Source organism: Gobio gobio (genome assembly GCF_949357685.1).
Source record: "Gobio gobio genome assembly, chromosome: 22".
Classification (NCBI taxonomy): domain Eukaryota; kingdom Metazoa; phylum Chordata; class Actinopteri; order Cypriniformes; family Gobionidae; genus Gobio; species Gobio gobio.
Genome location: NC_137118.1, coordinates 20,654,765 through 20,667,750, shown reverse-complemented (window position 1 = coordinate 20,667,750; position 12,986 = coordinate 20,654,765). Strand labels below are relative to the sequence as shown.

The 12,986-nt window shown below is 40.2% G+C and overlaps 1 protein-coding gene across 2 annotated transcripts in view; it reads left to right on the top strand.

Moving 5' to 3' along the window:
• erbin (erbb2 interacting protein) overlaps positions 1-12,153 on the top strand; it is an 88,204-nt gene extending 76,051 nt beyond the window's left edge. Inside the window, exons 20-26 of one of the 2 annotated variants that reach the window (XM_079804502.1) lie at positions 72-1,533; positions 2,634-2,732; positions 4,916-4,972; positions 6,153-6,326; positions 8,709-8,801; positions 9,403-9,477; positions 9,574-12,153. In XM_079804502.1, coding sequence (XP_079660628.1) covers positions 72-1,533; positions 2,634-2,732; positions 4,916-4,972; positions 6,153-6,326; positions 8,709-8,801; positions 9,403-9,477; positions 9,574-9,681 — 2,068 coding nt within the window. In that variant the 3' untranslated portion in view covers positions 9,682-12,153. The remainder of the gene's footprint in view (positions 1-71; positions 1,534-2,633; positions 2,733-4,915; positions 4,973-6,152; positions 6,327-8,708; positions 8,802-9,402; positions 9,478-9,573) is intronic. The other variant, XM_079804503.1, reaches the window with a different exon arrangement.
• The last annotated feature ends 833 nt before the right edge of the window (positions 12,154-12,986 follow it).

Below are 12,986 nucleotides of genomic sequence, written 5' to 3'. Positions count from 1 at the left end.
GGTAGTAGACACTAGGTTTTGGAACAGAGCTAGAGTCTTTCTCTAACTTGATTTGATTTCCTCAAACTCAGACAAGAAGATGAAAACCTCAACCAGCTGAAGCAGATGACCCCTTTACTCCAGAACTGCAACGGCTCTGAGACATCCTTACAGACCATCCTGAAGAACCAGCAGGGCTACGAGAGCAAGTCAGACCAGATGGCAGACTATAGTCTCTCCATGGAGGAAAGGCTTGCCTTCATTGAAAAGGGCATAAACAACGGCGTGACAGAGCAGTACAGCAAGTGGGATCAGATTAACATGAACGTGACCAAACTCCCACCTGACAACATGGTGTCCTATGAGGACCTGGAAAGGACCAAGAGTCCCTCAGCCAAGGAGTCCTTGTCAAGCAACAACAATCCCATGCTGTCGCTTGAGAACCTTGAGAACGGCAATCAGCTTCTGAAAACCCAGTCTGGAGAGGATTTCAATGGCCGAACGGATCAAATTCCCTTGCGGTATGAGTCTACAAGGACCGTCTCGACAGGTGTAACGGCATTAAGTGATATGAGTCTTTCTCGTAGCACAGAGGAGCTGTCACCAGAGAAGAAATGTCCACCGGCCCCAGTGGTGAAATCTCAGAGCATCGCTAACATGGAGGTTGGTGGGATGAAGCTGTACTCCTTCGAGGGAGAAACCCCCCCTTACGAAGTGGCATGCGCAACCAGAACATCTGTAACTGCTGCTCAGGGCCAGAGCATCGTCCGGTCCAAATCTGCATCCTTGCTCAACGATCAACACTTGCAAATCTATCCTGGATCCTCAGCATCATCCTCCGACCTGCTGTCCAGCTCCAAACCTCCGGTTAGCAGCGCCCGCTACCCTGCCGGCCCCCCGCCGCAGTACAACGTCCAGTATGCCAGTAGCACAGTCCCCAAAGACAACCTGTGGAGCCAACGTACACCTATACCGCCAGAGCAGCCCTACTTGCCACCGCAGCACTCCCTTGCCAACACCAACTACTCCAACCGCAACAATGCCCCTCCATACCCCCAGCCTCAACAACGTGGCCCACCCAAAACCCCAGACATGTGGGCCAAGGAAAGGATGCTGCCATCTGTTAGCCAGCGTGGCACCTTGCAGAGACAAGGTAGTGGATCCTCTGGCACCTCCATGTGCATGACAGACCCACGTCGCATGCCAGGATTGGAAGGAGAGTACATGACCTATCGGGACATTCATGCGGTGGGCCGTGGCCCCCTGCAGATGAGCCAGGCTCTCCACAGACCATTGTCAGCCCGCACATACAGCATAGACGGACCCAACGCTCCCCGGCCACAGAGTGCCCGGCCCCCACCTCACGAGCTTCCAGAGAGGACCATGTCCGTCAGCGACTTCAACTACCAGCATGGCAGCCCCAGCAAGAGGCCAAGCATGAGGGTGAAGTCCGAGCACTCGCTGCTGGACGGGCCAGTTGGAGGAGGTGGCAGGGTTCCAGCTGACTGGAGGGATCAGGTCATGAGACACATTGAAGCCAAGAAGATGGAGAAGGTATGATTGTTCTTATGAATAGTGTATACAAAGGCAAGCGCATAGCTGTTGCTAATACTTAGAATTAAGGGTTTGTTCAAATCCATTTATACTCCAGACAGGAATCATACTTCAGATTGTGCGGTTTGTTGAGGAGAAATGTGCTGCTACTTTTGTACGTGATTGGACTTGCAAGTTCTGTCCAGTGCAGGGGCTTGGCAATTCCAGTCCCAGAGGGCTACTGTCCTGCAGAATTTAGCCCCATCCCTAATCAAACACGCCTGAAAAAATCTAACCTGTGTCTTCAGTTTTGTTTAAATAGTTTAGCTCCATCCCAAATTAAGCACACCTGCTTGGAATATTTAAACAAAACTGAAGACATAGGTTAGTGTTTGATTAGGGATGGGGCTAAACTCTGTAGGACAGTGGTCCTCCAGGACCAGAGTTGCCATCCATGGTTAAGTTGGGCGATAAAAATTAGACTTTGTGTAAGGCATTGTGCAGCGGTAGCCATGCTGCAGAGTTGAACTCTTAACCCTAATCAAACACACCTGAACAAGCTAATCAAGGTGTTCAGGATTGTTAGAAAATAGAAGTGGAAGTGAAATCATCTAGAATCTAGATGGTAGCTCTCCAGGAGCAGGGTTTTCTACCCTGATGTGTTTGCAACAACATAGCTATGTGCATCTACGTTCATAAATCCTCTCCCAGTGGCCTCATGAAATATTAAAGTGTCACTTAGTAATACTATAAATTCTGTCGCCTACTTAATAGTACGGAAGTATTCATATTTGGACACATGGTCAGACCAATTAAGTCGCTTTTAAGCAATTAAGCAACAACATAGCAACACCCTGGCACAATTTAGTTTCTGAACCGTAAGTCTGAATTTCACGCTCCATCATGCTTCAGCATTAACTGCATGCATATGGTATTGTTTATATTCTCTCATATAAATGCTTATTACCCAGTATTTTTTCTGCATGTTTGTGTATGGACATTAACACATAAACCTGCTCTAACCCTTGCATGTTTCAAAGTGTACTCATGGTCAATGCATGCTCACTGAAGTTATCGTTAAATGCATGTGTGTTTGTGTGCATGTGTCATCATGTGTTCAGAGCACTCTATCTCGGTCTTTGGCCACTCTCACTGGCAGTCAGAGCTCTCTGGCCTTTAGCGCTGTAGACGGATGGCAGATTGGAGCTCATGGGCCCAGCGTGAGTACCGCCCCACTGAGTCCTCACCTCCCCAAACTCCCAGAGGCGCAGTGGACTCTCTCAGTTCCCAAAGGGTCATTCTCTCCGCTTGCTGTTTAACCTGTGTTCCCAACAAATTTAGAGGCATTTATCAACTTACAATATCTGTACACACTTTCAAGAGCTGAATATCTTGAATGTTTCCCAACCCTCTAGCTAAATGCACACGAAAAAGTACACAATTTAGAACTCTTCCTAATCAAATACACCCGCTTCAACTCATCAGCTTGTTAGCAGAGACTCCAAGATCTGAAATGAATGGGTCAGATAAGGGAGACTTTCGGAAACAGGGTTAGGAAAGTCAATTAAAAGGTTAGATCCTAAAAAAATTAAAATTCTGTAATCGGTATGTGGTTCTAGACCTGTATGACTGACTAACTTCCATGAAATATAAAAGAAGAATGTCCAAGCTGCTCTTTTCCACAACATTCTGAAAAAATGGCTTTTGAATCGCCAACAAACAGTCCCAAAGCAGCAAGCATTGATGAGAGTGCCCCTTATGGAGCTTAAGACCCCCACCCCAAATTTACCCTTCTCAGCTTATATCCAGTGTCGGCTGGTTTGCACAATTGCTCCATTTTTTGGGGGGGTTTAAGTAATACGAGATTAAGAACATTCCTAACCACTAAACCATATACACTAAAGTCCTGGAAACAAACACTCTTTATTTCTGTCTGTGCTTAAAAGCACAATCTGAGCTCAAGAAAGTTCAGTTGTTTTTATCAGTTTAGCTGATAGTCTCATGAAATCTGTTTTTAAAAATCTAAGGAATATGATTATGAAATATTTTATGAAATGTGGTTATGTTTAGCCTGATTTTTATGTTGAATTGGTAAACATCATAGCTGATTCAGCTAGCTAATTAGGCTACCATCTGACTGTCAGTCCAAATCCGATTTTTGTGCAAATCCGATTGAAATCCGATCAGATTTAGCACGTGTGAACTGCAAAAAATCACATGAAATGCATGAAATCCATTTCGAGCTACATTCATATGTGACCCTGGACCACAAAACCAGATATATTTGTGGCAATAGCCAACGATACATTGTATGGGTCAAAATTATCCATTTTTCTTTTATGCCAAAAATCATTAGGATATTAAGTAAAGATCATGTTCCATGAAGATATTTTGTAAATTTTCTATTGTAAATATATAAAATGTATTATTAGTAGTAATATGCATTGCTAAGGACTTCATTTGGACAACTTTAAAGGAGTTTGCACCCTCAGATTCCAGATTTTCAAATAGTTCTCTGCCAAATATTGTCCTATCCTAACAAACCACACATCAATGGAAATCTTATACACTTCATATGATTTATACATCTCAATTTCAAAAATTTGACACTTATGACTGGTTTTCTGGTCCAGGGTCACACATGTGGTTTGAAATCCTATTCAAATCGCATTTCTGGAAATCTGTGTCAGTCTAACTGGATTTTGCATGGTTTATGTGACTTTCTTACGGCATGTAAAACTTGAACATCAGACGTTGTTATAGGAAACATGCTGAAAGTCACTGCAGAAACAAGGACAGCAGAAAATGGCAATATAACGGAGACATGTTTTGAAAGTGGCAACAGCACGGAATAAAGCCGCACATACCAGCTTCCCACATTTCTGCCACTGCCTCAGAAGACGCAGTAGTCCAGCGCGGCGACTACACATTGTCATGTTGTAAATAAGACAACTTCTCTATTGCAAATGCAGATATTCCAGAAAACGAAAGAGCATCCCGGGACATACAAATCGGATATGAACAGTTGTGATGCACAATGAAGATCAGATTTCAATCGGATACACATAATTGGATTTGGACTGACAGTGTGAACATAGCCTTAGTGAACATAAGTCAACCATCCTGTTGGTTGAAATGACAAATAGCAGGAGCATAATCAACACAAGCTTATGAATCGCATTTACTGGGAATTCCTCATTCATGGGAAATGGCTGCAGTTCCCAGTTTTTTTTTTTTTTTTTTTCTTCTAGTTCTTATTTAGCTGTATGTTTTAATAATTTAGTCGTCCACTGTAATTAAAAGTACTCAAAATACATCCCATAATGGTTAATCAAGCATCATCAAATACAGTACACCCTTTCCCATAGCAAAGATTGAGACATTTTGTGCTGTTTCCCTGCAGGACGATGTCTTCAGTCCTCATGGACAACAGGGCTACCACATCGACACTCTAAGAAAAGTAAGTGCTTTACACTATGTACTAGTGACACAAAAAGTATTTGGACACTTAGAATTGTATAAAAATTTGCTTGGTTTATCGAATGCGATGACATTCAGATGTTTTGCTTTACACACTCATGAAGAACATGTATGCAGTGATGTTCAGGAATATCGTTAAACTTCTTATGAATGCATCCTATATGACTGAATCCTATATAACCTCATCTGTGGTTGTTTAATGTGCTAATGAACTGGATTGAGATATTGAGCCAGCGGCACGCCTGACTCCAGCAGTGATTAATTAGCTCTAATTAACACACACTTGCTTTAAAGAAGACTTCAGACGTGTCCTTTCTAGCTCATAAAACCAACTGTGGATGTTCTCACTACTTACTTCAATAAACACATGAAAGGAGGATACAATTATCAACAAAAAATGTCATATATATATATATCATATTTATATACATTATATATTTATTTCTTATAGAATTACCTCCTGGCAAATATTTTATTGTTGTACTTTTGTACATTGTGTGAATGTGTCCTTGAAAACAAACATGCAATTTGTGTCATAGTGGAGTTCTTAGTCTCTCGGGAAATAAATCATTTAGTGAGGTGGATTAATTATAATTAAAGGTCTAAAAGTGTGACGCTTCATCAGTCAACATGGATTTCTTGTTCTTCTAACCAGATGCATGGTTCATTGAAATGTTTACTGGGAACTTTCTGCCCCCTGGTGTCTGAAAAAATGCATCACATCATATAAATAGACATTTAATGTCATTTTAGACAAAGGTCCTTCCTTTGGCTTTTATTGAAAAAGCCCAGTCATTTCCCTTTAACTCAATTTCAGTTATAATAAAAAAAATAAATGTCATAAGTTATCATTGAATAGAGTGTGTTTGTTTTACCTGATTTCTGTCTAACACAATGAAATTTCTTGAGTCTGGTTGGATGTTCCATGTCACAGAAATCTCATCATAGAGACTATAAATCTACTGTATCTTTGAGAGTATCCTCTGTCTATTCCACAGACCTGTGCTAAAACCTAAGAGTTAAATGGAAAAAACGCTGCACCGGATTGTTTTCGCTTCGAGGAGAGAGTTTGTCATAGGTTGACCGTGTGTAGTGATTTAACTGGCAAAAATACTGTGTGCATCACTTGATGGTTTGGTGTGTGTGCATTTGTCTCTCAGGTGCCTTTGATGAATGGCCAAATGTGTCCTCCTGTGAGACCTCCCATGAGCTGCGGTCAACCACCAATGGCACGCCACCCCTCGCGAGAGCAGCTCATCGACTATCTGATGCTCAAAGTGTCCCAGCAGCCCCCGGGCCCTCCACGGGTCCCACACGAGACACTGCAGCAGGAGGTGGGCACCTCAGAAACCTCAATATGTTCCCTGCATTTTAAATGTCGACGCATCTATAGACCGTCATGTCTAACACAGTGTCTCCACCAGACGCAACAGTTGTGGCTCTCCACACTGGACGCGACAAAGTGACCATTGTAAATCCATTTGTTCTTTGTGTCAGAGTAGCACGAGTCAGTTTACTGTCAGGAATTTGTCATGTCACGCCGTGCCGCATCCAGTGTAGACAGCATCACTGATTATAATGGGTTCTATGTCCCGTTTACACCTGGTGTTTTAATCCATGTCTTTTGTCCACTTTCAACCACTTCTGTCCTGATTTCTTTGAGGGGAGGGTCTATGTGCGGGTAAATGTATGGACTTTTTCAGATCTTTCGATCTCATGGATGAAATAAGCTCACGCAATTTACATATTAAAGCAACCAGAGACGTCAGAAAAACGTACGAAGAGCATCAGCTTTCGTTTCTGCTCTAATAGTCACAAGACCATGCCGAACACTGAGTGTGTATTAGAAATCAGGAATGGTGAGAGAACATTTTGCTTGGTACGTTTCTCGTCTTCAAACCAAACTTGGGTCTGACCAAGTTTAAAAGCTCAACTTTTTAGACCCCTTTTACTAGGGATGCTCCGATCGATCGGCCGGAGATCGGTATCGGCCGATAATCATATTTCATGACTCGATCGTTACTCACTAACTTGGCCGATCTCACGAACCGATCGCAACACGTCATTGCGTGAGGACGTACATGACGCGTGGGGTAGGTAGTAGCAAATATTCAAACCAGAGCTTTGAAGGCAGAAGTGGAGAAGCGTTCCATGTGAACAGCAGTTGAACACGGGTCAGTCGGTCCTAAGGGATGGGCGAACACCGTTCGGAAGTATCGATATACAATACCAGATTGATACGAACGCATATGAAAAATAGCGGAGAATGCAGAGCGAGCGGATGCAGGGAAAGTGCATGATTCAATTTGTCCTAAACATGACACATGCTTTATATTAAGGGCTTTAAAATAACTGGTAAGATATAGTTAACACATATAGTTTAAAGCAGCTTGCCCTGTCAGATGCTCTGAGAGATAGGCTACTTAAATACCTGATAGATAAATACCTGCTGTGTTTAATGCGTTTGAAATGTGGTGCTTTCCTCAGTGCATAACTTACATTTCACAGGTATATTCTCCATCTGTAAATGTTAGAAAGTCATGCAAATATATCAATTTTGCTGTCAGGAGACAACGAGCCTTCTGCATGTGAATCGCCGCTAAAATTCAGACTTCCACGAGCCAAACAGACGGAGCGCAATAGAACGCAATAATTCTGACTAAAGTATACATATTTCTAAAATATTTGTTGTTGGACAATAAATGTGCCATATGTAGAATTTTAAACCTACAAGTATGTATATTTTTTATGAAAGTGACTATTATAATTGGGTAATCAAATATAGGCTAATATGCTTTTGTTTTTATTTTCATTTTTAGTTCAGTGAATTAAAAAACAAAATTATTAATACATGCCCACATTATATTCACTGTATTTGTTTATAGCCTTTAATATCAACATTGTTTTTAGGACATCATTGGGCAGGATGTGAAATAAATTAAAACATTTAAATAAATTAATATTAAAATAAATACAGATTTTTTTTTTTATTCCAAATAGAAAAACGTAGAAAATACAGCCCTATTAAGTTACTTAAGTTTTTCTATTTGGATAAAAAAAAAAAATTACTTAAAGTATCCTGATATGCATAGTGTTATGCAGAAACCCCATTTAAAAGGCATATTAAAATGTTCACTGTATAATGAATAATTTTTGTGATTATTTAGTACCCTGTTAAAACAATAGTTACATTACATAATTACCATAAAAATATAATAAAGGCAACCTCTATAGTTTTTTTTTTTTTTTCTGAAAAAAAGGTTAACAGTGATCAGAAAGTTTACAAATCAGTGAAGCATTGGAATCGGTATCGGCCGATCACCATGACAAGAAATCGGTACTCGGTATCGGCAGCAAAAATCCTTACCTTTTACATGTATTTAGCATCGTCCACATGTGATCGAATCGACCAAAATGCATCTTAATACCAGGTGTAAACAGGGCCCTATTTACTTTTGTCACGTCCCGCCACTTGCTTCTGCTGTAGACACAGTGCAAGTCATTAGGAAATCAAAATGAACCCTATTTGGATTATTTTGAAGGTCTATCATTAAAATGTAAAACCCTTCAAAATTAAATAATTTTTTCGCTGATGTCACCTAGACTGTGTGGGATATTGAATAATGGTAGCTAATAGTCAAACAGGTATTTAGGCATCACTTTGAACTTAAGCGCTGTGGTTTTTTGTGTCACACCTGTCTGTTTTGCATTCTCAGCTCCATGTGAAGATTGAGAAGAATCCTGAGCTGGGTTTCAGTATATCAGGAGGAGTGGGTGGTCGCGGGAATCCCTTCCGCCCAGACGACAACGTCAGTATTTCTCTTTTTCTTACGTTTTCTTTTTAAATAGGTGTACACATCCATTCTAACCAGATGATTTCAATTTGTTTTGAACTTTAAAGTTCATGAACCTAACTTGAACAGTGGAACTCAGTCGTATCTAGAGAACAGCATTAAAATCATTTTAACTTTGCCAAGAGAGCAACCATTTAGGTCTGCAATCTCCTAGAAATGCTTAATCCAAATGAATAAATCCTATAGGTTATAGTATATATTTATAAAATTATTATTTTATAATTTCATGTGAATCTGAAGACTGGAGTAATGATGTTGAAAATTCTGCTTTACCATCACAGGAATACATTATATTTTAATATATTACAGTAGAAAACCATAGTTTGAAATTGTGATGAGTTTATAATATTTAAAATAAAAAGGCTATACTTTTCATCAAGCAGCCTTGGTGAGAAAAAGAGGCTTCTTTCAAAATCATACAAAATCTTAACAACCACAAACTTTTCAACAGTAGTTTTTAAACTTTGTTTACTCTGAAACTGGTGCTCATCTTTATTCAAATGAAGTCTAACTAGCCTAATGAATAATGAACTCTTAAATCATAAATGATCAACAGGGCATCTTCGTGACGAGGGTTCAGACGGAGGGACCGGCTTCAAAACTCCTTCAACCTGGGGACAAGATCATCCAGGTCATTTCTACTTTTCAATTTTGTTAACTCCTCTCTTGCTATTCACATTTTTGTCTTTGCCATACCTTAGTAACTCAATTACGATTCGCTTTGCAGGCAAACGGATACAGCTTTGTTAACATCGATCACGGACACGCTGTATCCCTCCTGAAGACGTTCCCCAGCACCGTCGACCTGATCATCGTTCGAGAGATGGCCGCATAACTGACGAAACTGAATGTGCACTGTCTTATTTTTTTACCGAGAGGAGCCAGTGCTGTATGTAGTTAATCTGAGCTGATGTAAACGGGACAAGGTTTGACCGTCGGTGAATAGGGGCGAAACCACTGCATCAGGTGGAAGACGGACAGAGTCTGGAAGCATGCGCCTTCACTGTGGGATAGCCTGTTGGTGCGGTCCAACTGACATGAAACCCTGTGCTTTTTGTAAAGATAGTTTTTGTTTTTCATTTTATAAGATATCACCTGGGTAGAGTTCTTATGGGACATGAGCTGTAGCTGACTGCTTGAGGGCAGGGCTCTCGATCAAATCTCACCCTTTTTTTTATTTTTATCATTTTAAAGATTTTTAAAACCACTTTTATGACCTGTGTGAGATTTGGAGTTAGAAGACAATGCTACGTGCAAACTGTGGTAATGAATGTAGAACTGGGGTGAGCTAAACTGAACTGGATGTGAAATCAGTTGGCCTGGTGGTCAGATTATACCCTTGTGAAGAAAACTTCCTCTCATTGGGATGAATAACTTGTTTCATCCGTCTCAGTGCTAGAAACTCTTCTAGGCTTCTCAGCTTTCTCTACCTTCTCCCAGTGAAATAAGAGTCTCTTCCTACAAACTTCCACCGAACAAAAGTGGAAGACCGACTTTTAGCCCAGACGCCACCTGGAAGGATACGCTGAAATGCTCCCTGTACGTGAAACATGGACAGGAACTCGATGAAGAACTTCTATGAGAATTTTGAAAGAGAACAGCTTTGCTGAAAGACAGAAACAGAAAGTGGTTCAACCTATCTTAACCAAAGCATATTGGGACACTGTGGCTGGGCGGCATGAAACTGCTGGCACGTCAACTTCTTTCCTCGGACTTCTACAACACAGCCACCCGATTCCAATGCCACTGAACTCATCCGAAGCATTTGCGCTCAGCCTTTTTTTTTTTTTTTTGCATTTTGGAGTTCATCAAAATGTTTTTTTATTCTGTGAAGAAGATTGTAGATGTGATATTTTATTCTCTTACGAAAACATTCTAACATTTGACTAGTGTTTGCTATTGGGGCTTCGAGAAAACGACATGTCAAGTGCCATAGACCCTGAACTGTCACGAAATGGGTTCGACCCAGAGCAATACTCATACAGATCCACGCCGCATATTCCGTGGCCTTATCAGGCTGACGTATGACACAGTGGGCGAAAGAGCAATAGAAAGTCGTTTATTCCATTCGCAAGATGCAGTCAGTTGCGTTTTTTATAAATAAAGACAACCCATTTAGTATTTCTCGATTGATACAGCATTTTATATTGTAAATCTTTTAAAGACGAAAACATAGGAAATGGCATTTCAGATTTTTTTGTAAAAAAAAAAAAATTGTGCGTAAAGTCTGAATAGTGTGCGAATGAATGTCTCGTCACATTAGCGATTGCACTGCTGTTTCCAAACGCCCCTACGAAGATTATCGTTCCATTGTATGTGGATGCATCAACTTGTTCAATAGCAAAGAGATTCGAAAAGCTACGAAGCCTTGTTAAATGTTAATCGTAATGTTTGTATTTGAAATAGTCAGATTGAAAGCCCATGAAAGCATATGAGGAGAATGACCTACTGTCGGTTTTAGTACTGTGTGTATTATTTGCATGAAATTCCTCCTTTTGATCGTTCTTCGCTGTATTCTTTCGGTAGACTGGAGCGCTAATTGAATCAAAGTAATCAAATTAACATACTGATAATGTGACGAATCCACAATTTGATGTGAAAGAGCACTGTCGCCCTTTTTTACAAGAACTCAAGACTTCAGTTCATTCGAAATTGATTCGCTATTGAGTTTTAATTTTAATTTAGGATCTTAAGGTTTGGTTCAACATTGCATATGGATTGTAAATGAATTTGCTACATTTGATTACTTTTTGGGGGGGGGGGGTTGTTGATGATTAATCACACAGTTTAAAATGCATAACGTTAGTTGATAAAAACTACGCCCCCCTCTCCCCAACTTTGCTGTGAATGATTCACTCAACACAATGTTTTTGTGGACACTTCCATTTCGTCACAAATCAGTCTAGCGTAGATCCCTCGACTGTCACGTTTTTTATTTTGTCTGCAAAGACATTGTAAAAATGTAATAACAGTGACTAAAAACAACTGGTGTTCTTTTTACTGTCCCACTTTTATTTTTATTTATTTAGCACACTCTACTTTGACTTACTAATCAACATGTAAATACTTTTTTAAAAGGTCTATGATTTGTTCATGGCATTAGTGATTTATGTTTTTAAATCCAGCAATAACTTGCATCACAGAAGCAGTCCCTTTTAATGTATAGCTATGTCAAAGGTTTCTCCGCAAGCAGCTACTATTAAGATGATTGGTATGCATTTATTCAACATTCCAGATTTTGTAAATAAATTTACTTTCCATGGTGTCCTGTGGAAAGAATAAATCAACTAATGCTCTTTCAAGGTGTATGTTTGTTGTCCTTCTTTTTTGGTATGGTTTTATTTAATTTATTTATTTTTGTCTGTACAGTTTTGTCACTGAATTGACCCAAGCAATTCAACCATTCTTTAAAGGCATGCTGAAGTGCCTTGAACGCAATTTTCATTGAAACTGGAAGACAGGGTGGGACATATTGAACAGCTCCTCCCCTTTTTTTATCACCCCTTATATTTTTTTATCCCCAGCTTATATCACCCCTCGGCCAGAGCCGTTGAGCTCGGTAAAGCCGCAATTTACTCCTAATCTCTAACTGTTTCTCCTCCTTATGTCCTCCATATCGCTTTAAAATAAAACATTCTGTGCAGAATTAAAATGGGTCTGATACGTCGACTCGCGCATATGATCCGCTCTGTGCTATTGTGTCTCTTGACCGGAGCTGTGGCGGTTCACCTGACACTAACGTGAAACCAGACTTAATTCGCCCCAATGGAAAGCACATTTACACTGTCTGAATTGTTCTCCATCCCCTATATCAGGGGTGTCCAAAGTCCGGCCCATGGGCCAAATGCGGCCCGAGGATGAATTTCAAACAGCCCGCAGCGTGTCTGTTAAAATATATGTGGCCCGCCATACATAATTTACAAATGTCAACACAAGGTGACTTATTCAACAACACTAATGTGCAAATCAGGAGAAACACTGAGCCGATCCAGTAAAAATACTTTTCAAACAATTCGCCAACATTGATCATGGGTTTACTGTGGTAACACTAACCATGGTATTTTGTCAGAAATGTAGGTTAATATCTAATTTTATTTAATTTTTAATGTAGACATGTATTAAATGAGTAATAACGGCCAA